This window comes from Triticum aestivum, chromosome 4B (genome assembly GCF_018294505.1).
Source record: "Triticum aestivum cultivar Chinese Spring chromosome 4B, IWGSC CS RefSeq v2.1, whole genome shotgun sequence".
Lineage (NCBI taxonomy): Eukaryota > Viridiplantae > Streptophyta > Magnoliopsida > Poales > Poaceae > Triticum > Triticum aestivum.
Window position 1 is genome coordinate 666,479,765 of NC_057804.1, and position 26,070 is coordinate 666,505,834.

General features: G+C 41.6%; 1 protein-coding gene across 1 annotated transcript; it reads left to right on the top strand.

Annotated features, from left to right (window-relative positions):
* Positions 1 to 1,458: 1,458 nt before the first annotated feature.
* On the top strand, positions 1,459 to 2,859 carry LOC123089810 (ervatamin-B). The gene is made up of 2 exons (XM_044511385.1): positions 1,459 to 1,970; positions 2,089 to 2,859. Exons 1-2 carry the CDS (start codon positions 1,472 to 1,474, stop codon positions 2,679 to 2,681), a joined length of 1,092 nt encoding a protein of 363 aa, XP_044367320.1. The 5' UTR covers positions 1,459 to 1,471; the 3' UTR covers positions 2,682 to 2,859.
* The last annotated feature ends 23,211 nt before the right edge of the window (positions 2,860 to 26,070 follow it).

Sequence of the window (26,070 nt, forward strand, 5' to 3'; positions counted from 1 at the left end):
GCAGCCGTTGCCCAAAATGCAATGGTGCAAAAAAGATTAGGTGGTATATACGCCGGCATGTTCGATAGACACGACTTCATCATTTTAACAGATTGATACGGTTGTATATGTAATTTATTAGATTCCTTAATGATTTAACCCCTATGTGCTTTCCCTAAAGTTGCAAAACACGCTGTCAAAACTGCGTTAGGAAGGATTTTCTTGACGTGCCAAGGCTAGTTTTGTACTTTTTTTGAACACAGTACAAAAGCAAGCGCTCTTACATACGCGCATATACTCACCCCTATGAACGCACACACGCACACTCTACCCATATGAGCACCTCCGAGAGACTGAGCCAACATATCATCTTAAATCAACGAAAACGTCTCCTCCCACTAATAGCGCATCGCTGGAAATCCTGAAATTAATTCAGAAATAATGCGAGCACCAGTACTAGTTGTGTGGAAGAATATAATGGAAAAGGTTACACTGGTTGAATGTTCAAGTAAACATTCAAAAACGTCATCCTTTTAATACTCGAACAAAGTACAGTTCTGTACGAGTTATGTTTAGAAGATTCGGTGGTATACATACTGTCATGTTTGGTTTGCATGAGTGTTTTATCGATTTAACGGAATGATATGGTACGTCTTAGTCCTATATATAATCTTATCTATTAGGATAGTTAATTGGCTCAGTGATGTACACTTGATAACCGAATATAAGTACGTACTCATAGTAGCTAGCTAGCAATGATTCGGTCGTACCACATGCTCGCTTACAGGCCACCATGCATGGTTCTTCTCCGATGGACAGAAGTTCAAATATGACTTGGTGTCTCACACTCAAATTAGTTTCTGAAACGCATTATCCATGGAAAGATTCTCTAGCACAAATGACTAGCACAACAGCTGATCGATGTTAGGTATGAGCAAACAAGTACTCTCTCCGTTCCAAAATAGATGACCCAACTTTGCACTAACCGGTCATCTATTTTAGAACGGAGGGAGTACATTATAGTAACATAAACTCACATTTAGTTCAAGTTGTGCAATGCGAAAAAGACACAAGACTATTTAGCGGAATAGTTGGTGTATACTTTGTTCTAATGTGCCATGTTGCGAGAAAAAAAAACACCACATAGAAATAAAAAAATGTAAATCTCGTGAAACAGGGATGGAACCCGCGACTCCGTGTCATTAGCATGCGCTTCCTTTGAACCAGGCCACTAAGCAAGTTCTACACACGTGTGCATACATTTTCTCTTTGACCTTGTTCACTTATTTAAATTCAAAACAATTTGATTTTTTCAGACGGTATTTCATTGTTTCGCGAATTTCCAAAAATCTCGTTTGAAAAAAAAAACCTGCGACAGTACATCAGCCACCCACGACGTGCTGCTGCGATGGAACTAGCTAGGCGCCTGCCTATATAAGCATGAGGTCCGGTGCATGTATTCCAGATAAGGATACAACCTGAGCTAATCAAGATGGCTTCCTCCACGCCTTACCTTGTCCTACTCTTGTGCCTCACCACTTTCCTGCAGGCATTGCTTGCTGCGGCAAAATACCCACCGCCGCCGCCCCCGCCGTTTGAGCTGCCGGAGTCCGAGGTGAGGGAGAGGTTCTCCAAGTGGGTGATCAAGTACTCAAAGCACTACTCGTGCCATGAGGAGGAGGAGATGCGGTTCCAAGTCTTCAAGAACAACACCAACGCCATCGGCCAATTCGACCAACAGAATCCTGGCACCGTCGTCGGTCGCGGGTTCCGACCAACTGGGTTTCAGGTCCGTGGCTCGGGCGGGGTCCGTATGAACAGGTTCGGCGACCTCAGCCCCAGGGAGGTCATCCAGCAGTTCACCGGGCTCAACACCACCAGCTTCAATGCCACGTCACCCACCTACCTCCCCTACCACTCCTTCAAGCCCTGCTGCGTTGACTGGCGCTCCAGCGGCGCTGTCACCGGCGTCAAGAATCAAGGCACTTGTGGTAAGTGGTCAAGCTATACTTTCTACTAGCAGATTTAGTTATATACTCATGCATGCTCATGGTTGCTCAATGAATTACTCGTGTCGTCGTGCGGATGGATAAAATTGTAATATGGCAGGATCATGCTGGGCATTCGCGGCGGTGGCGGCGATCGAAGGCATGAACAAGATTAGGACAGGGGAGCTGGTGTCGCTGTCCGAGCAGGTACTCGTGGATTGCGACACACGGAGCGGCGGCTGCGGCGGCGGCCACTCAGACTCGGCTATGGCCCTCGTGGCCGCCCGTGGTGGCATCACGTCGGAGGAGAGGTACCCATACGCCGGATTCCAGGGAAAGTGCGACATGGACAAGCTCCTCTTCGACCACCAGGCGTCCCTCAAGGGCTTCAAGGCCGTGCCACCCAACAACGAAGGTCAGCTGGCGATTGCCGTGGCCATGCAGCCCGTGACGGTCTACATTGACGCCAGCGGTTTTGAGTTCCAGTTCTACTCCGGCGGCATCTACCGTGGCCCCTGCTCCGCCAATGTGAACCACGCCGTCACCATCGTCGGCTACTGCGAGGGTCCCGGCGAGGGAAACAAGTACTGGATTGCCAAGAACTCGTGGAGCAACGACTGGGGTGAACAAGGATATGTCTACCTCGCAAAGGACGTGCCCTCGTCCACGGGCACATGTGGCCTCGCCACCTCGCCCTTCTACCCCACGGCTTGACCACAGGCAGCACTATGTGTGATATCTAAGGAATTGCTTCCGTTTCGTTGTGATAATGCTAAATTATTATTTTGATTATACTTCCCTTTAATTTGATCAATAATAGGTAGACCGTGCGTGCAATATATCATGGCCTGAGTAATAAAGTTTCGACTGAATTACACTTTTTACAAGTTAATTGTGCAATTTTTTGTGACACGTATTTACCGATTTAGCAGATGTTGCATCGAAATGTCCCATCTAAAAAACATTGTACCAGATTTTACTCCATTTTAGCATTTCGCCTATTATTAGATATGACCCGCATGTTAGGTAGGTACTTTAACAACAATGTGTAAACATCTCAGGACAGGATGGACTATCATGTTTAGCCTTCTCTTCTCCATGTATTCCACTGCTCGCCATCCTTATGGTATCCTCTAACGGTGATCATCGCCGCACGCATTTTACAATCGACACCCATGAGAGAAACATGGTACAAAGTTTTAAAATAGGGTAATGTAGACGAATGCTCATGAAATGGGTTAACTGGTTCCGCGAATGTACAAATTGGAGGTAAAAAGTGAAGCTCAGTCTGAATTTACAGATAACATGTTGGGTACTATCATGCTCGTGTGTTCTCTTCTTTGTTTCTACTTCTCTGTGAGGATTATTTTTCTAAAATCAAATTTGCATGTGCAATGAGCATTTTTACGGTACCGTTAAAAACATATGAAACCTCCATTTGTTAGATTGTGATGGCTGAAGATTAGACGTAGATATATAGGATTGCCACCTCTAAAATCTGTGGGGTACATTTTGAAGTCGTAATCAAGACAAAATTACTGTGCCGTCAGATCATCTCAATTGTGCTCCTGTTATTATGTACGCATACCCCCATATTTTGTTCGTTTCTGGACGTCTAAACACAAGATCTGAACGAATCGGGGCGGATGTCCCCCAAGTGTACCCCCAAATGGATTACTATTTCCGCGACCAATTAAGCATCTAATAGCGAATATTGCAAAGTAACATAGAACAGGAAAATGTATACTAGTAGTCCTTGCATCTGAAACTTTTCTCATTTATCCTATAGCAATTCTATCAGTAAATCCATCCACATCTCTAGGATGTGGTTCCTCGATGCTGCCCACAAAGGGCAACTTGCAAACCAAACAAAAATCATAGAGTGACATCTCCTTAACCTCATCATATAAGTAAAACTCCACTGAAGGTGGTGATTTTCTAGCATGGAAATAAAAGTTTTGCATGAAAATATTAGTGAGTAGGAGATACTGTTTACATTGGTCGTGGAGGAAGTCGGTGATGCCTGCATTCTCAGCCAAATAATAAAAGTCGTCGTAAATTCTGGCGGCTCTCAAAAATGCATCACAAGGCCATTCGCACGACCGAACCTCCACAACGCGAGGAAGATTGTATTTGGGCTTTTTATTCTCCTCATTCTGCTTCATTCGAGCTTCGGCTCGAGGAGCCCCGCAGCAATCACTTCATCATTTTCGTTCTCTGAAAAAATTCTGAAATTTTTAGTGACTCAAAATAGAAGTGAATCAGACTCAACAAAATTGATAGCAACTACAACCACAAAAACTAATTGGACCATTGGAGGAGTCACATACCGAAGAACAATCCCCCAAAGCAGTTTTGTGAATGGTGCTTTGAGCAAGGAGATCGAAAATGGCAGCAAACCGAGCTAGAACACGAGTTTGAGCTACAGGATGATTTTTTGGAGGAAGAGGAAGTGTGTGGGTGCTGGAATAAGTGGAGAGGGGCCACGTGGGGTCCACGAGGCAGGGGGCGCGCCCGAGGGGTGTGGGCGCGCCCTGTGCCCTTGTGGCCAAATGGTGGGTACCCCTGGTGTGTTCCAAGTGCCATAAATTCTTAAATATTCTATAAAAAATCATACTTCATTTTCAGGGCATTTAGAGAACTTTTATTTTCAGGGTATTTTTTATTGCAAGGATAATTCAAAAAACAGACAGAAAATACTATTTTTACTTTATTTAATCTAAATAACAGAAAGTAAAATGATGGTACAGAGAGTTTTGCTTTCTAATTTCATCCATCTCATGCTCATCAAAAGGAATCCACTAACAAGGTTGATCAAGTCTTGTTAACAAACTACTTCCGAATAACATGTAACCAAAGAATTTCCGAATACCACTAGGTTACCTCAACGGGGATATGCTTGTCCCCAATATTAAGAATATCATATTTCTTTTTTACAGTAGGAAGAGGTAATTCAAAACCTCTAATAGTAATCATTGAAAAATTTCCAATAGAATTGATACTATGAACTTGAGGTTGTTTCTTCAGACAGTGTATCGTATGCTCATTATCATTAACATGAAAGGTGACACTGCCTTTGTTGCAATCAATAATAGCCCCTGCAGTATTAAAAAAGGGTCTACCAAGGATAATCGACATACTGTCGTCCTCGGAAATATTAAGAATAACAAAGTCCATTAAAATAGTAACGTTTGCAACCACAACAGGCACATCCTCACAAATACCAACGGGTATAGCGGTTGATTTATCGGCCATTTGCAAAGAGATTTCAGTAGGTGTCAACTTATTCAAATCAAGTCTACGATATAAGGAGAGAGGCATAACTTTGACACCGGCTCCAAGATCACATAAAGTAGTTTTAACATAGTTTCTTTTAAAGGAGCATGGTATAGTTGGTACTCCTGGATCTCCAAGTTTCTTTAGTATTCCACCCTTAAAAGTATAATTAGCAAGCATGGTGGGAATTTCAGCTTCCGGTATCTTCCTTTTATTTGTAACAATATCTTTCATATACTTAGCATAAGGATTCATTTTAAGCATGTCTGTCAAATGCATACGCAAAAAGATAGGTCTAATCATTTCAGCAAGGCACTCAAAATCCTCATCATCCTTTTTTCTTGGATGGCTTAGGAGGAAAAGGCATGGGTTTCTGAACCCATGGTTCTCTTTCTTTACCATGCTTCCTAGCAAAGAAGTCTCTCTTATCATATCGTTGATTCTTTGATTGTGGGTTATCAAGATCAACATCAGGTTCAATCTCTACATCATTGTTATTGCTAGGTTGAGCATCAACATGAACATCATCATTAACATTATCACTAGGTTCATGTTCATTACCAAATTGTGTTTCAGCATCAGAAATAGAAATATCATTGGGATTCTCAGGTGTATCTATAACAGGTTCACTAGAAGCATGCAAAGTCCTATCAATTTTCCTTTTCTTTTCTTAGAATGGCTAGGTGCATCAACTTAGTTCTCTGAGAATCTTGCTCAACTCTCTTAGGATGGCCCTCAGTATACAAAGGTTCCTGGGTCATTTTACCACCTCTAGTCATAACTCTAACATCATTATCATTGTTCTTATTATTTAATTCATTGAGCAAATCGTCTTGTTCTTTAAGTACTTGTTCTACTTGAGTGGTAACCATGGATGCATGTTTACTAATAAGCTTAAGGTCACCTTTAACTCTAGACATATAATCACTCAAGTGTTCAACCATATAAGCATTACGTTTCAATTGTCTACCAACATAAGCATTGAAGTTTTCTTGTTTAACAATAAAATTATCAAACTCATCCAGGCATTGACTAGCAGACTTATTACGAGGAATATCACCTTCATCAAAACTATAGAGATAATTTGCCTTTACTACCTGTGTCGGGTTATTAAGACCATGTATTTCTTCAATAGGTGGCAAATTCTTAACATCTTCAACTTTAATACCTTTTTCTTTCATAGATTTCTTTACCTCTTGCATATCTTTAGGACTGAGAAATAGTATACCCCTTTTCTTCGGAGTTGGCTTAGGACTTTGTTCAGGAAGTGTCCAATTATTATCATTACTCAATATATTATTCAATAGCAATTCAGCTTGCTCAACAGTTCTTTCCCTGAAAACACAACCAGCACAACTATCTAGGTGGTGTCTGGAAGCATTGGTTAGTCCATTATAAAATATATCAAGTATTTCATTTTTCTTGAGAGGATGATCAGGAAAAGCATTAAGTAATCGGAGAAGCCTCCCCCAAGCTTGTGGGAGACTCTCTTCTCCAATTTGGTCAAAATTATATATTTCCCTTAAGGCAGCTTGTTTCTTATGGGCGGGAAAATATTTTGCAGAGAAGTAATAAATCATATCCTGGGGACTATGCACACAACCAGGAGCAAGAGAATTAAATCATATCTTAGCATCACCCTTTAATGAGAACTGAAATAATTTAAGGATATACTAATGAAGAATTTTTACCTCATGGGTAAATAGGGTGGCTATATCATTCAATTTAGTAAGATGTGCCACAACAGTTTTAGATTCATAGCCATAAAAAGGATCAGATTCAACCAAAGTAATTAACTTAGGATTGACAGAGAATTCATAATCCTTATAAGTAACACAGATAAGTGAAGTAGCAAAAGCAAGGTCATATTTCATTTTAGCATTAAGGGACTTTTCTTTCAGCTTAGCTAACAGTTTCTTAAGATCATATATATCTTTGCAAGCAAAAAGGTCTCTAGAAGTTTCTTCATGCATAACATAACCCTCAGGCACAACAAACAATTCGTATCTAGGGGGAGAATCTTCATCATCACTTTCATCAATATTATAAGTTTCAATAATTTCATTCTATCTAACCCTAGAAAGTTGTTCATCAAGAAATTCACCTAATGGCACAGTATTATCAAGCAGAGAAGAAGTTGAAGGAAATATGCCCTAGAGGCAATAATAAAGTTATTATTTATTTCCTTATTTAATGATATATATTTATTATTCATGCTAGAATTGTATTAATCGGAAACATAATACATGTGTCAATACATAGACAAACAAAGTGTCACTAGTGTGCCTCTACTTGACTAGCTTGTTGATCAAAGATGGTTATGTTTCCTGACCATAGACATGTGTTGTCATTTGATTAATGGGATCACATCATTAGGAGAATGATGTGATTGACATGACCCATTCCGTTAGCTTAGCACACGATCGTTTAGTATGTTGCTATTGCTTTCTTCATGACTTATACATGTTCCTATGACTATGAGATTATGCAACTCCTGTTTACAGGAGGAACACTTTGGGTGCTACCAAACGTCACAACGTAACTGGGTGATTATAAACGTGCTCTACAGGTGTCTCCGAAGGTACATGCTGGGTTGGCGTATTTCGAGATTAGGATTTGTCACTCCGATTGTCGGAGAGGTATCTCTCGGCCCTCTCGGTAATACACATCACTTAAGCCTTGCAAGGATTGCAACTAATGAGTTAGTTGCGGGATGATGTATTACAGAACGAGTAAAGAGACTTGCCGGTAACGATATTGAACTAGGTATTGAGATACTGACGATCGAATCTCGGGCAAGTAACATACCGATGACAAAGGGAACAACGTATGTTGTTATGCGGTCTGACCGATAAAGATCTTCATAGAATATGTGGGAACCAATATGAGCATCCAGGTTCAGCTATTGGTTATTGACCGGAGACGTGTCTCAGTCGTGTCTACATTGTTCTCGATCCGTAGGGTCCGCACAATTAAGGTTTCGATGACAGTTATATTATGAGTTTATGAGTTTTGAATTACCGAAGGAGTCCAGAGTCCCGGATGAGATCGGGGACATGACGAAGAGTCTCGTAATGGTCGAGACGTAAAGATCGATATATTGGACGACTATATTCGGAGTTCGGAAAGGTTCCGAGTGTTTCGGGTATTTTTCGGAGTACCGAAGAGTTATGGGAATTCGCCGGGGAGTATATGGGCGTTATTGGGCCATACGGGAATAGAGTAGAGAGGCCAAAAGGAAGGAGGCCTGCGCCCCCTCTGGTCCAAATTGGACAAGGGGCGCAGCCCCCTTTTCCTTCTTCCACTCCCCCTCTTTCCCCTTCTCCTACTCCAACAAGGAAGAAGGGAGTCCTACTCCCGGTGGGAGTAGGACTCCCCTTGGCGCGCCCCCTCCTAGGCTGGCCACCCCCTCCCCCTTGCTCCTTTATATACGGGGGCAGGGGGGCACCTCTAGACACAACAACAATTGATCCTTGAGATCTCTTAGCCGTGTGTGGTGCCCCCTCCACCATAGTCCTCGATAATAATGTAGTGGTGCTTAGGCGAAGCCCTGCGACAGTAGAACATCAAGATCGTCACCACGCCGTCGTGCTGACGGAACTCTTCTCCGACACTTTGCTGGATCGGAGTCCGGGGATCGTCATTGAGCTGAACGTGTGCTAGAACTCGGAGGTGCCGTAGTTTCGGTGCTTGATCGGTTGGGCCGTGAAGACGTACGACTACATCAACCGCTTTGTTATAACACTTCCGCTTTTGGTCTACGAGGGTACATGAACATACTATCCCCTCTCGTTGCTATGCATCACCATGATCTTGCGTGTGCGTAGGAATTTTTTTGAAATTACTATGTTCCCCAACATTGGCATCCGAGCCAGGTTTTATGCGTAGATGTCATATGCACGAGTAGATCACAAGTGAGTTGTGGGCGATATAAGTCATACTGCTTACCAACATGTCATACTTTGGTTCAGCGGTATTGTTGGTGAAGCGGCCCGGACCGACATTACGCGTATGCTTACACGAGACGGGTTCTACCGACGTGCTTTGCACACAGGTGGCTGGCGGGTGTCAGTTTCTCCAACTTTAGTTGAACCGAGTGTGGCTACACCCGGTCCTTGCGAAGGTTAAAACAACACCAACTTGACAAAGTATCGTTGTGGTTTTGATGCGTAGGTAAGAACGGTTCTTGCTAAGCCCGTAGCAGCCACGTAAAACTTGCAACAACAAAGTAGAGGACGTCTAACTTGTTTTTGCAAGGCATGTTGTGATGTGATATGGTCAAGACATGATGATAAATTTTATTGTATGAGATGATCATGTTTTGTAACAGAGTTATCGGAAACTGGCAAGAGCCATATGGTTGTCGCTTTATTGTATGCAATGCAATCGCCCTGTAATGCTTTACTTTATCACTAAGCGGTAGCGATAGTCATAGAAGCATAATATTGGCGAGACGACAACGATGCTACGATGGAGATCAAGGTGTCGTGCCGGTGACGATGGTGATCATGACGGTGCTTCGAAGATGGAGATCACAAGCACAAGATGATGATGGCCATATCATATCACTTATATTGATTGCATGTGATGTTTATCTTTTATGCATCTTATCTTGCTTTGATTAACGGTAGCATTATAAGATGATCCCTCACTAAATTATCATAGTAAAAGTGTTCTCCCTGAGTATGCATCATTGCGAAAGTTCTTCGTGCTGAGACACCACGTGATGATCAGGTGTGATAAGCTCTACGTTCAAATACAACGGATGCAAAATAGTTGCACAAGCGGAATACTCAGGTTAAACTTGACGAGCCTAGCATATAACAGATATGGCCTCGGAACACGGAGACCGAAAGGTCGAGCGTGAATCATATAGTAGATATGATCAACATATTGACGTTCACCGTTGAAACTACTCCATCTCACGTGATGATCGGACATGGTGTAGTTGATATGGATCACGTAATCACATAGAGGATTAGAGGGATTTCTATCTAAGTGGGAGTTCTGAAGTAATATGATTAAATGAACTTAAATTTATCATGAACTTAGTCCTGGTAGTATTTTGCAAATTGTGTTGTAGATCAATAGCTTGCGTTGTTGCTTTCATATGTTTATTTTGATATGTTCCTAGAGAAAATTGTGTTGAAAGATGTTAGTAGCAATGATGCGGATTGGATCCGTGGTCTGAGGTTTATCCTCATTGCTGCATAGAAGAATTATGTCCTTAATGCACCACTAGGTGACAGACCTATTGCAGGAGCAGATGCAGACGTTATGAACATTTGGCTAGATCAATATGATGACTACTTGATAGTTTAGTGCACCATGCTTAACGGCTTAGAACTGGGACTTTAAAGATGTTTTGAACGTCATGGACCATATGAGATGTTCCAGGAGTTGAAGTTAATATTTCAAGCAAATACCCAAGTTGAGAGATATGAAGTCTCCAACAAGTTCTATGGCTAAAAGATGGAGGAGAATCGCTCAACTAGTGAGCATGTGCTAAGATTGTCTGGGTACTACAATCGCTTGAATCAAGTGGGAGTTAATCTTCCAGATAAGATAGTGATTGACAGAATTCTCTAGTCACCATCACCAAGTTAGTAGAACTTTGTGATGAACTATAGTATGCAAGGGATGACGTAAATGATTCCCAAGCTCTTTGTGATGTTCAAATCGACGAAGGTAGAAATCAAGAAAGAGCATCAAGTGTTGATGATTGACAAGACCACTAGTTTCAAGAAAAGGGCAAAGGGAAAGAAAGGGACCTTCAAGCAGAATGGCAAGCAAGTTGTCACTCCCACGAAGAAGCCCAAAGCTGGACCAAAGCCTGAAACTGAGTGATTATACTACAAAGGAAATGGTCACTAGAAGCAGAAATGCCTTGAATATTTGGTGGATAAGAAGGATGGCAAAGTGAACAAGGGTATATTTGATATACATGTTATTGATGTGTACTTTACTAGTGTTTATAGTAGCCCCTGAGTATTTGATACTTGTTCAGTTGCTATAATTAGTAACTCGAAACAGGAGTTATAGAATAAACAAAGACTAGTTGAGGATGAAGTGACGATGTGTGTTGGAAGTAGTTCCAAGATTGATATGATCATCATCACACTCTCCCTACACTTCCGAGATTAGTGTTGAACATAAATAAATGTTATTTGGCATCTGCGTTGAGCATGAATATGATTTGATCATGTTTATTGCAATACGGTTATTCATTTAAAGTCAGAGAATAATTGTTGTTCTGTTCACATGAATAAAACCTTCAATGGTCATACACCCAATGAAAATAGTTTGTTGGATCTCGATCGTAGTAATACACATATTCATAATATTGATGCCAAAAGATGCAAAGTTAATAATGATAGTGCAACTTATTTGTGGCACTGCCGTTTGGGTCATATCGGTGTAAAGCGCATGAAGAAACTCCATAAAAATGGATTTTCGGAATCATTTGGTTATGAATCATTTGATGCTTGCGAACCATGCCTTTTGGGCAAGATGACTAAAACTCCGTTCTCTAGAACAATGGATCGAGCTACTGACTTGTTGGAAATAATACATACTGATGTATGCAGACCTGTGAGTATTAAGGCTCGTGGCAAGTATCATTATTTTCTGACCTTCACAGATGATTTGAGCAGATATAGGTATATCTACGTGATGAAACATAAGTCTGAAATAGTTGAAAGGTTCAAAGAATTTTAGAGTGAAGTGGAAAATCATCGTAACAAGAAAATAAAGTTTCTGCGATCTGATCGTGGAGATGAATATTTGTGTTACGAGTTTGGTCTTCAACTAAAACAAAGCGGAATAGTTTCGCAACTCACGCCACCCGGAACACCACAGCGTAATGGTGTGTCCGAACGTCGTAACCGCACTTTATTAGATATTGCGCAATCTATGATGTATCTTACCGATTTACCACTATCGTTTTGGGGTTATGCATTAGAGACAGTTGCATTCACTTTAAATAGGGCACCATCAAAATCCGTTGAGATGACGCCTTATGAACTGTGGTTTGGCAAGAAACGAAAGTTGTCGTTTCTTAAAGTTTGGGACTGCGATGCTTATGTGAAAAAGTTTCAACCTGATAAGCTCGAACCTAATTCGGAGAAGTGCGTCTTCATAGAATACCCAAAGGAAACTATTGGGTACACCTTCTATCACAGATCCAAAGGCAAGATATTCGTTGCTAAAATGGATCCTTTCCAGAGAAGGATTTTCTCTCGAAAGAAGTGAGTGGGAGGAAAGTAGAACTTGATGAGGTAACTATACCTGGTCCCTTATTGGAAAGTAGTTCATCACAGAAATCGGTTACTGTGACATCTACACCAATTAGTGAGGAAGTTAATGATGATGATCATGGAACTTCAGATCAAGTTGTTACTGAACCTCGTAGGTCAAACAGAATAAGATCCGCACCAGAGTGGTATGATAATCCCGTTCTATAAGTCATGTTACTAGACCATGATGAATCTACGAACTATGAGGAAGCGATGATGAGCCCAGATTCCGCGAAATGGCTTGAGGCCATAAAATCCGAGATATGATCCATGTATGAAAACAAAGTATGGACTTTGATTGACTTGCTCGATGATCAGCAAGCCATGTTAAATAAATGGATCTTCAAGAGGAAGACGGACACTGATAGTAGTGTCACTATCTACAAAGCTCGACTTGTTGCGAAAGGTTTTTGACAAGTTCAAGGTGTGTTGAATATGATGAGATTTTCTCACTCGAAACGATGCTTAAGTCTGTCCGAATCATGTTAGCAAATTGCCACATTTTATGAAATCTGGCAAATGGATATCAAAACTGTGTTCCTGAATGGATTTCTAGAAGAAAAGTTGTATATGATGCAACCAGAAGGTTTTGTCGATCCGAAAGGTGCTAACAAAATGTGCAAGCTCCAGCGATCCATCAATGGACTGGTGCAAGCATCTCGGAGTTGGAATATACGCTTTGATAAGTTAATCAAAGCATAAGATTTTTATAAAGACTTTTGGAAATGCCTGTATTTACAAGAAAGTGAGTGGGAGCACTACAACCTTTCTGATAAGTATATGTGAATGACATATTGTTGATCGGAAATGATGTAGAATTTTTCTGGAAAGCATAAAGAAGTATTTGAAAGAAGTTTTTTCAAAGAAAGACCTCGGTGAAGCTGCTTACACATTGAGCATCAAGATCTATAGAGATAGATCAAGACACTTGATAAGATTTTTCAATGAGTACATACCTTGACAAGATTTTGAAGAAGTTCAAAATGGAACGGTCAAAGAAAGAGTTCTTACCTGTGATGCAAAGGTGTGAAGTTGAGTAAGACTCAAAACCCGACCATGGCAGAAAATAGAAAGGGAATGAAAAGTCATTCCCAATGCCTTAGTCTTAGGTTCTATAAAGTATGCTATGTTGTGTACCAGACCTATTGTATACCTTGTTCTGAGTTTGGCAAAGGAATACAATTTTGATCTAAGAGTATATCACTAGATAGCGGTCAAGAATATCCTTAGTAAGGACTAAGGAGATGTTTCTCGATGATGGAGGTGATAAAAGAGTTCGTCGTAAAGAGTTACATCGATGCAAGCTTTTACACCGATCTAGATGAATCTAAGTATCAATCTGGATACATATTAAAAGTGGGAGCAATTAGCTAGAGTAGATCTGTGCAGAGCATTGTACACATAGAATATTTGCAAAATACATGCGGCTCTGAATGTAACAGACCCTTTGACTAAACTTCTCTCATGAGAAAAACATGATCATACCTTAGTACTCTTTGAGTGTTAATCACATAGCGTTGTGAACTAGATTATTGACTCTAGTAAACCCTTTGGGTGTTGATCACATAACGATGTGAACTATGGGTATTAATCATATACAGATGTGAATATTAGTGTTAAATCACATGGCGATGTGAACTAGATTATTGACTCTAGTGCAAGTGGGAGACTGAAGGAAATATTCCCTAGAGGCAATAATAAAGTTATTATTTAATTCCTTATTTAATGATAAATGTTTATTATTCATGCTAGAATTGTATGAACCGGAAACATAATACATGTGTGAATACATAGACAAACAAAGTGTCACTAGTGTGCCTCTACTTGACTAGCTTGTTGATCAAAGCTTGTTATGTTTCCTGGCCATAGACATGTGTTGTCATTTGATTAACGGGATCACATCATTAGGAGAATGATGTGATTGACATGACCCATTCCGTTAGCTTAGCACACAATCATTTAGTATGTTGCTATTGCTTTCTTCATGACTTATAGATGTTCCTATGACTATGAGATTATGCAACTCCCGTTTACCAGAGAAACACTTTGTGTGCTACCAAACGTCACAACGTAACTGGGTGATTATAAAGGTGCTCTACAGGTGTCTCCGAAGGTACATGTTGGGTTGGCATATTTCAAGATTAGGATTTGTCACTCCGATTGTCGGAGACGTATCTCTGGGCCCTCTCGGTAATACACATCACTTAAGCCTTGCAAGTATTGCAACTAATGAGTTAGTTGTGGGATGGTGTATTACGAAACGAGTAAAGAGACTTGCCGGTAATGAGATTGAACTAGGTATTGAGATACCGACGATCGAATATCGGGCAAGTAACATACCGATGACAAAGGGAACAATGTATGTTGTTATGCGGTCTGACCGATAAAGATCTTCGTAAAATATGTGGGAACCAATATGAGCATCCAGGTTCTGCTATTGGTTATTGACCGAAGACGTGTCTCGGTCATGTTTACATTGTTCTCGAACCCGTAGGGTCCGCACGCTTAAGGTTTCGATGACAGTTATATTATGAGTTTATGAGTTTTGATGTACCGAAGGAGTTCAGAGTCCCGGATGAGATCGGGGACATGACGATGAGTCTCAAAATGGTCGAGACATAAATTTCTATATATTGGACGACTATATTCGGAGTTCTGAAAGGTTCCGAGTGTTTCGGGTATTTTTCGGAGTACAGGAGAGTTACGGGAATTCGCCGGGGAGTATATGGGCCTTATTGGGCCATACGGGAATAGAGGAGAGAGGCCAAAAGGAAGGAGGCCTGCGCCCCACCTCTGGTCCGAATTGGACAAGGGGCGCAACCCCTTTTTCCTTCTTCCTCTCCCCCTCTTTCCCCTTCTCCTACTCCAACAAGGAAGGAGGGAGTCCTACTCCCTGTGGGAGTAGGACTCCCCTTGGCGCACCCCCTCCTAGGACGGCCGCCACCTCCCCCTTGCTCCTTTATATACGGGGGTAGGGGGGCACCTCTAGACACAACAACACTTGATCCTTGAGATCTCTTAGCCGTGTGCGGTGCCCCCTCCACCATAGTCCTCGATAATATTATAGCTGTTCTTAGACAAAGCCCTGCGACAGTAGAACATCAAGATCGTCACCACGCCGTCGTGCTGATGGTACTCTTCCCCGACACTTTGCTGGTCGGAGTCCGGGGATCATCATCGAGCTGAACGTGTTCTAGAACTCGGAGGTGCCGTAGTTTCGGTGCTTGATCGGCCGGGCCATGAAGACGTACGACTACATCAACCGCGTTGTTATAACGCTTCCGCTTTCGGTCTACGAGGGTACGTGGACATACTCCCCCCTCTCGTTGCTATGCATCACCATGATCTTGCGTGTGCGTAGGAAATTTTTTGAAATTACTACGCTCCCAAACAATAGTTTCATCATAAGCATCATGCATTGCACAAGTGGCATCATCAATAACGTGCGACATATTAGAATCAATAGGGGGTGAAGGTGTCACAAATTTACTCATAATAGAAGGTGAATCAAGTGCATAGCTAGATGGGAGTTCCTCACCTACCCTCGTAGTTGAGGGGAAAATCTTGGTTCTTTCATCTTTCAAGTTCCTCATAGTGATCAGCAGCTATAAATCCCAAGTGACTCAAAGAATAGAGCTATGCTCCCGGGCAACGGAGCCAGGAAAGAGTCTTGATAACTCACAAGTATAGGCGATTGTAACAATTTTCGATGGTAGAGTATTCAACCCAAATTTATTGATTCGACACAAGGGGAGCCAAAGAATATTCTCAAGTATTAGCAACTGAGTTGTCAATTCAACCACACCTGAAAGACTTAATATCTACAGCAAAGTATTTAGTAGCAAAGTAGTAGAAAGTAACGGTAACGGTGGCAAAAGTAACATTAACGGTTTTGTAGCAATTCTAACAGTGGCAATGGAGAAGTAACTTAGCAAAAATCAATATGTGAAAATCTCGTAGGCAATGGATCAATGATGGATAATTATGTTAGATGCAATTCATCATGCAACATTTATAACATAGGGTGACACAGAACTAGCTCCAGTTCATCAATATAATGTGGGCATGTGTTCCGAAATAGTCATACGTGCTTATGGAAAAGAACTTGCATGACATCTTTTGTCCTACCCTCCCGTGGCAGCGGGGTCGTATTGGAAACTAAGGGATATTAAGGCCTCCTTTTAATAGAGTACCGGACCAAAGCATTAACACTTAGTTAATACATGAACTCCTCAAACTACGGTCATCACTGGGAGTGGTCCCGATTATTGTCACTTCGGGGTTGCCGGATCATAACACATACTAGGTGACTATTGACTTGCAAGATAGGATCAAGAACTCACATATATTCAAGAAAACATAATGAGTTTAGATCTGAAATCATGGCACTCGGGCCCTAGTGACAAGCATTAAGCATGGCAAAGTCATAGCAACATCAATATTAGAACATAATTGATACTAGGGATCAAACCCTATAAAAACTAACTCGATTACATGGTAAATCTCATCCATCCCATCACCGTCCAGAAAGCCTACGATGGGATTACTGACGCACGGCGGTGAGCATCATGAAATTGGTGATGGAGGATGGTGTTGGGGAACATAGTAATTTTAAAAAATATCCTACGCACAGGTGTAAAAGATTGAGTGGGATGGTTATAGTAAGGGGCGAACCAAGTGCTTGCGCGAAGAAGCGAATCAATCAGAATGGAGATAAGGAAAGGAATCGAGGCCCGGCCGCAAGATCATGGTGATGCATTGCAATGACAGGGGGAGTGTATCTTCATACCCTTGAAGATTGCTAAGCGGAAGCGTTTATCAACGCGGTTGATGTAGTCGTACGTCTTCACGATCCGACCGATCCAAGTACCGAATGCACGGCACTTCCGAGTTCTACACACGTTCAGCTCGATGACGTCCTCGCCTTCTCGATCCAGCAAGATGGGCGAAGTAGTAGATGAGTCCGGCAGCACGACGGCGTGGTGACGGTGTTGGTGAAGAACAATCTCCGCAGGGCTTCGCCTAAGCACTACGGAAACTATGATGGAGGATAAACTAGAGGGGACGGGGTTGCCGGCACACGGCTTGGTGTTTCTTGATGTGTCTTGGGTGCTAGCCCTACACCTCTATTTATATGTTGAGCCTTGGTGTCGAAACTTGGAGTAAAAGCCTCCTCAAAGTCGGTTTTGTCCGAAAGGCAAGAGTCCTTCTCGGACTCCAGGGCCAGACGCCAGGGTTCCTAGCATCTGGACCCAGATGCCAGGGACCCTGGCGTCTGGCCCCTGGACTCCGCAAAACTTCCTTTTGCGCTTTCCAAAAACCTTGTGGGCTTTCCCCTTTGGCCCAAATAACGTGTTCTTGTAACCAAACATTTCGGGAAACATCCGGAACCCCTTACGGTGGATTCCGGAACCTTTCCGGAGATTAAACACTACTATCCACATATCAATCTTTACTTCCAGACCATTTCGGAGTTCCTCGTCATATCCGTGATCTCATCCAAAAACTCCGAACAACATTCGGTCGCCAACATACATAACTCATAGTACTATATCGTCAACGAACGTTAAGCGTGCGGACCCTATGGGTTCGAGAACTATTTAGACATGACCGAGACACGTCTCTGGTCAATAACCAATAGCGGGACCTGGATGCCCATCTTGGCTCCCACATATTCTACAAAGATATTTATCGGTCAAACCGCATAACAACATACGTTGTTCCCTTTGCCATCGGTATGTTACTTGCCCGAGATTCGATCGTTGTTATCTCAATACCTAGTTCAATCTCGTTACCGGCAAGTCTCTTTACTCGTTCCGTAATACATCATCTCGTAACTAACTCATTAGTTGCAATGCTTGCAAGGATTAAGTGATGTGCATTACCTAGAGGGCCCAGAGATACCTCTCCGACAATCAGAGAGACAAATCCTAATCTCGAAATACGCCAACCCAACAAGTACCTTCGGAGACACCTGTAGAGCACCTTTATAATCACCCAGTTACGATGTGATGTTTGGTAGCACACAAAGTGTTCCTCCGATAAACGGGAGTTGCATAATCTCATAGTCATAGGAACATGTATAAGTCATAAAGAAAGCAATAGCAACATACTAAACGATCAATTGCTAAGCTAACAGAATGGGTCAAGTCAATCACATCACTCTCCTAATGATGTGATCCCGTTAATCAAATGACAACTCATGTCTATGGCTAGGAAATTTAACCATCTTTGATCAACGAGCTAGTCAAGTAGAGGCATACTAGTGACACTCTGTTTGTCTATGTATCCAGACATGTACTAAGTTTCCGGTTAATGCAATTCTAGCATGAATAATAAACATTTATTTTTATATAAGGAAATAAATAATAACTTTATTATTGCCTCTAGGGCATATTTCCTTAAGTCTCCCACTTGCACTAGAGTCAATAATCTAGATCACATCGCCATGTGATTTAACATCAATAGTTCACATCACCATGTGATTAACACCCATAGTTCACATCGTCATGTAACCAACACCCAAATGGTTTACTAGAGTCAATAATCTAGTTCACACCGCTATGTTATTAACACCCAAAGAGTACTAAGGTATGATCAGGTTTTGCTTGTGAGAGAAGTTTAGTCAACGGGTCTGTCATATTCAGAGCCGTATGTATTTTGCAAGTATTCTATGTCTACAATGCTCTGCACGGAGCTACTCTAGCTAATTGCTCCCATTTTCAATATGTATCCAGATTGAGACTTAGAGTCATCTGGATCAGTGTAAAAGTTTGCACCGATGTAACTTTTACAACGAAATCTTTTATCACCTCCATAATCGAGAAACATCTCCTTAGTCCTCACTAAGGATATTCTTGACCGCTTTCCAGTGATCTACTATTAGATCAAAATTGTATTCCTTTGTCAAACTCAGAGCAAGTTATACAATAGGTCTGGTTCAGAGCATAGCATACTTTATAGAACCTATGACTGAGGCATAGGGAATGACTTTTCATTCTCTTTCTATTTTCTGCCATGGTTGGGTAGTCTTACTCAACTTCACACCTTGCAACACAGGCAAGAACTCCTTCTTTGACTGTTCCATTTTGAACTATTTCAAAAAAAATATCAATGTATGTACTAATTGAAAAATCTTATCAAGCATCTTGATCTATCTATATAGATCTTGATGCTCAATGTGTAAGCAGCTTCACCGAGGTCTTGCTTTGAAAAACTCTTATTCAAGTATCCTTTCATGCTATCCAGAATTTCTATATCATTTCCAATCAACAATATGTCATCCACATATAATATTAGAAATGCTACAGAGCTCGCACTCACTTTCTTGTAAATACAGGCTTCTCAAAAAGTCTGTATAAAACCATATGCTTTGATCAACTCATCAAAGCGTATATTCCAACTTCGAGAGGCTTGCACCAGTCCATAAATGGATCACTGGAGCTTGCACACTTTGTTAGCACCTTTAGGATTGACAAAACCTTTTGGTTTCATCATATACAACTCTTCTTTAATAAATTCATTAAGGAATGCAATTTTGACATCCTTTTTCCAGATTTCATAAAATGTGGCAATTGCTAACATGATTCGGACAGACTTAAGCATCGATATGAGTGAGAAAATCTCATCGTATTCAACACCCTGAACTCGTCGAAAAACCTTTTATGCGACAAGTCGAGCTTTGTAGATAGTAACACTACTATCAGCGTCCGTCTTCCTCTTGAAGATCCATTTATTTACTATGGCTTGCCGATCATCGGGCAAGACAACCAAAGTCCACACTTTGTTCTCATACATGGATCCCATCTCAGATTTCATGGCCTCAAGCCATTTCATGGAATCTGGGCTCATCATCGCTTCCTCATAGTTCGTAGGTTCATCATGGTCTAGTTACATGACTTCCAGAATAGGATTACCGTACTACTCTGGTGCGGATCTTATTCTGGAAGACCTACGAGGTTCTGTAGTAACTTGATCTGAAGTTTCATAATCATCATCATTAGCTTCCTCACTAATTGGTGTAGGAATGACTGAAACTGATTTCTGTGATGAACTACTTTCCAATAAGGGAGAAGGTACAATTGCCTCATCAAGTTCTACTTTCCTCCCACTCACTTCTTTCGAGAGAAACTCCTTCTCTAGAAAGGATCCATCTTAGCAACGAATATCTTGCTTTCGGATCTGTGATAGAAGGTGTACCCAACAGTTTTCTTTGGGTATTCTATGAAGACGCACTTCTCCGATTTGGGTCGAGCTTATCAGGTTGAAACTTTTTCACATAAGCATCGCAGACCCAAACTTTAAGAAACGACAACTTTGGTTTCTTGCCAAACCACAGTTCAGAAGCCGTCGTCTCAATGGATTTTGATGGTGCCCTATTTAAAGTGAACGCAACTATCTCTAATGCATAACCTCAAAACGGTAGTGGTAAATCGGTAAGATACATCATAGATCGCACCATATCCAATAAAGTGCGGTTATGACGTTCGGACACACCATTACGTTGTGGTGTTTCATGTGGCGTGAGCTGTGAAACTATTCCACATTGTTTAAAATGAAGGCCAAACTCGTAGCTCAAATATTCATCTCTACGATCAGATCATAGAAACTTTATTTTCTTGTTACGATGATTTTTCCACTTCACTCTGAAATTCTTTGAACTTTTCAACTATTTCAGACTTATGTTTCATCATGTAGATATACGCATATCTGCTCAAATCATCTGTGAAGGTCAGAAAATAATGATACTTGCCACAAGCATCAACACTCATTGGATCGCATACATCAGTATGTACTATTTCCAACAAGTCAGTAGCTCGTTCCATTGTTCCGGAGAATGGAGTTTTAGTCATCTTGCCCAAAAGGCACGGTTCACAAGCATCAAATGATTAATAACCAAGTGATTCCAAAAGTCCATCTTTATGGAGTTTCTTCATGCGCTTTACACCGATATGACCCAAACGGCAGTGCCACAAATAAGTTACACTATCATTGTCAACTTTGCATCTTTTGGCATCAATATTATGAATATGTGTATTACTACGATCAAGATCCAACAAACTATTTTCATTGGGTGTATGACCATCGAAGGTTTTATTTATGTAAACAGAACAACAATTATTCCTTGACTTTAAGTGAATAACCGTATCGCAATAAACATGATCAAATCATATTCATGCTCAACGCAAATGCCAAATAACATTTATTTAGGTTTTACACTAATCCCGAAAGTATAGGGAGTGTGCGATGATGATCATATCAATCTTGGAACCATTTCCAATACACATCATCACTTCACCCTCAACTAGTCTCTGTTTATTCTGTAACTCCTGTTTCGAGTCACTAATTTTTAGCAACCGAACAAGTATCGAATACTCAGGGTCTACTATAAACACTAGTAAGGTACACATCAATAACCTGTATATCAAATATACCCTTGTTCACTATGCCATCCTTCTTATCCACCAAATATTCAGGGTATTTCCGTTTCAAGTGACCATTTCCTTTGTAGTGTAAGCACTCAGTTTCAGGCTTTGGTTCAGCTTTGGGCTTCTTCATGGGAGTGACAACTTGCTTTTCATTCTACTCGAAGTTCCCTTTCTTTTCCTTTGCCATTTTCTTGAAACTAGTGATCTTGTCAACCATCAACACTTGATGCTCTTTCTTGATTTCTACCTTCGTTGATTTCAACATCACGAAGAGCTCGGAATCATTTTCGTCATCCCTTGCATACTATAGTTCATCACAAAGTTCTACTAACTTGGTGATGGTGACTAGAGAACTCTGTCAATCACTATCTTATCTGGAAGATCAACTCCCACTTGATTCAAGCGATTGTAGTACCCAGACAATCTGAGCACATGCTCACTAGTTGAGCGATTCTCCTCCATCTTTTAGCCATAGAACTTGTTGGAGACTTCATATCTCTCAACTCGGGTATTTGCTTGAAATATTAACTTCAACTCCTGGAACATCTCATATGATCCATGACGTTCAAAACGTCTTTGAAGTCCCGATTCTAAGCCGTTAAGCATGGTTCACTAAACTATCAAGTAGTCATCATATTGAGCTAGCCAAATGTTCATAACGTCTGCATCTGCTCCTCAATAGGTCTGTCACCTAGCGGTGCATTACGGACATAATTCGTCTGTGTAGCAATGAGGATAAACCTCAGATCATGGATCCAATACGCATCATTGCTACTAACATCTTTCAACACAATTTTCTCTAGGAACATATCAAAATAAACATATGAAAGCAACAACGCAAGCTATTGATCTACAACATAATTTGCAAAATACTACCAGGACTAAGTTCATGATAAATTTAAGTTCAATTAATCATATTACTTAAGAACTCCCACTTAGATAGACATCCCTATAATCCTCTAAGTGATCACGTGATCCAAATCAACTAAACCATGTCCGATCATCACGTGAGATGGAGTAGTTTCAATGATGAACATCACTATGTTGATCATATCTACTATATGATTCACGCTCGACCTTTCGGTCTCCGTGTTCCGAGGCCATATATGTATATGCTAGGCTCGTCAAGTTTAACCTGAGTATTCCGCGTGTGCAACTGTTTTGCACCTGTTGTATTTGAACGTAGAGCCTATCACACCTGATCATCACGTGGTGTCTCAGCACGAAGAACTTTCGCAACGGTGCATACTCAGGGAGAACACTTCTTGATAATTAGTGAGAGATCATCTTAAAATGCTACCGTCAATCAAAGCAAGATAAGATGCATAAAGGATAAACGTCACATGCAATCAATATAAGTGATATGATATGGCCATCATCATCTTGTGTTTGTGATCTCCATCTCCGAAGCACCGTCGTGATCACCATCGTCACCGGCGCGACACCTTGATCTCCACCGTAGCATCGTTGTCGTTTACGCCATCTATTGCTTCTACGACTATCGCTACCGCTTAGTGATAAAGTAAAGCACTTACAGGGCGCTTGCATTTCATACAATAAAGCAACAACCATATGGGTCCTGCCAGTTGCCGATAACTCGGTTACAAAACATGATCATCTCATACAATAAAATATAGCATCACGTCTTGACCATATCACATCACAACATGCCTTGCAAAAACAAGTTAGACTTCCTCTACTTTGTTGTTTCAAATTTTACGTGGCTGCTACAGGCTGAGCAAGAACCGTTCTTACCTACGCATCAAAACCACAATGATAGTTCGTCAAGTTAGTGATGTTTTAACCTTCGCAAGGACCGGGCGTAGCCACACTCGGTTCAACTAAAGTTGGAGAAACAGACACCCGCCAGCCACCTGTGTGCAAAGCACGTCAGTAGAAACAGTCTCGCATAAGTGTACGCGTAATCTCGGTCCGGGCCGCTTCATCCAACAATACCGCCGAACCAAGGTATGACATGCTGGTAAGCAGTATGACTTGTATCGCCCACAACTCATTTGTGTTCTACTCGTGCATATAACATCTACGCATAAAACCTGGCTCGGATGCCACTGTTGGGGAACGTAGTAATTTTAAAAAATATCCTACGTACACGCAAGATCATGGTGATGCATAGCAACGAGAGGGGGAGTGTATCTTCATATCCTTGAAGATCGCTAAGCGGAAGCGTTTATCAACGCGGCTGATGTATTCGTACGTCTTCATGATTCGACCGATCCATGTACCGAACGCATGGCACCTCTGAGTTTTGCACATGTTCAACTCGATGACGTCCTCGCCTTCTTGATCCAGAGAGACGGGCGAAATAGTAGATGAGTTCCGGCAGCACGACGGCATGGTGACGGTGTTGGTGAAGAAGAATCTCCGCAGGGCTTCGCCTAAGCACTACAGAAACTATGACGGGGGATAAACTAGAGGGGACGGGGTTACCGGCACACGGCTTGGTGTTTCTTGATGTGTCTTGGGTGCTAGCCCTACCCCTCTATTTATATGTTGAGCCTTGCGGTCGAAACTTGGAGTAAAAGCCTCCTCAAAGTCGGTTTTGCCCGAAAGGCAAGAGTCTGGACTCCACAAAACTTCCTTTTGCGCTTTCCAAAAACCTTGTGGGCTTTCCCCTTTGGCCCAAATAACGTGTTCTTGTACCCAAACATTTCGGGAAACATCCGGAACCCCTTCAGGTGGATTCCGGAACCTTTCCGGAGATCAAACACTACTATCCACATATCAATCTTTACTTCCGGACCATTCTGGAGTTCCTCTTCATATCCGTGATCTCATCCAAAAACTCCGAACAACATTCGATCACCAACATACATAACTCATAGTACTATATCGTCAACGAACGTTAAGTGTGCGGACCCTACGGGTTCAAGAACTATGTAGACAAGACCGAGACACATCTCTGGTCAATAACCAATAGCGGGACCTGGATGCCCATATTGGCTCCCACATATTCTACGAAGATCTTTATCGATCAAACCGCATAACAACATACGTTGTTCCCTTTGTCATCAGTATGTTACTTGCCCGAGATTCGATCGTCGGTATCTCAATACCTAGTTCAATATCATTACCGGCAAGTCTCTTTACTCGTTCCGTAATACATCATCTCGCAACTAACTCATTAGTTGCAATGCTTGCAAGGCTTAAGTGACGTGCATTACCGAGAGGGCCCAGAGATACCTCTCCGACAATCGGAGTGACAAATCCTAATCTCGAAATACGCCAACCCAACAAGTACCTTCGGAGACACCTGTAGAGCACATTTATAATCACCCAGTTACGTTGTGATGTTTGGTAGCACACAAAGTGTTCTTCCGGTAAACGGGAGTTGCATAATCTCATAGTCATAGGAACATGTATAAGTCATGAAGAAAGCAATAGCAACATACTAAACGATCGATTGCTAAGCTAACGGAATGGGTCAAGTCAATCACATCATTCTCCTAATGATGTGATCCCGTTAATCAAATGACAACTCATGTCTATGGCTAGGAAATAAGGAAATAAATAATAACTTTATTATTGCCTCTAGGGCATATTTCCGATGGTTGATGATGACGATAGTGACAGATTCCCCTCTCCGGAGCCCCGAACGGCTCCAGATCAGCCCTCACGGGGAAGATTAGGGCTTGGCGGTGGCTCCGTATCGTAAAACATGATGAATCCTTCTCTTTAATTTTTTTTTCTCTTCAAACGTGATTATATAGAGTTGGAGTTGAGGTTGGTGGAGGTCTAGGGGGCCCACGAGGCAGGGGGCGCGCCCTAGGGGGGTGGACGCGCCCTGCACCCTCGTGGACAGGGTGTGGGCCCCCTTATGCTTATTCTTTTGCCAATGTTGTTTATTAATTCCAAAACGTGTCTCCGTCGATTTTCAGGTCATTCCGAGAACTTTTATTTCTGCACAAAAATAACACCATGGGAATTCTGCTGAAAACAGCGTTAGTCCGGGTTAGTTCCATTCAAATCATGCAAGTTAGAATCCAAAAGAAGAGCAAAAGTGTTTGGAAAAGTAGATACATTGGAGACGTATCAGTCGCTTCCCGCTGCTTGGCCTGGCCAAATTTGACCTTTAGTACCGGTTAG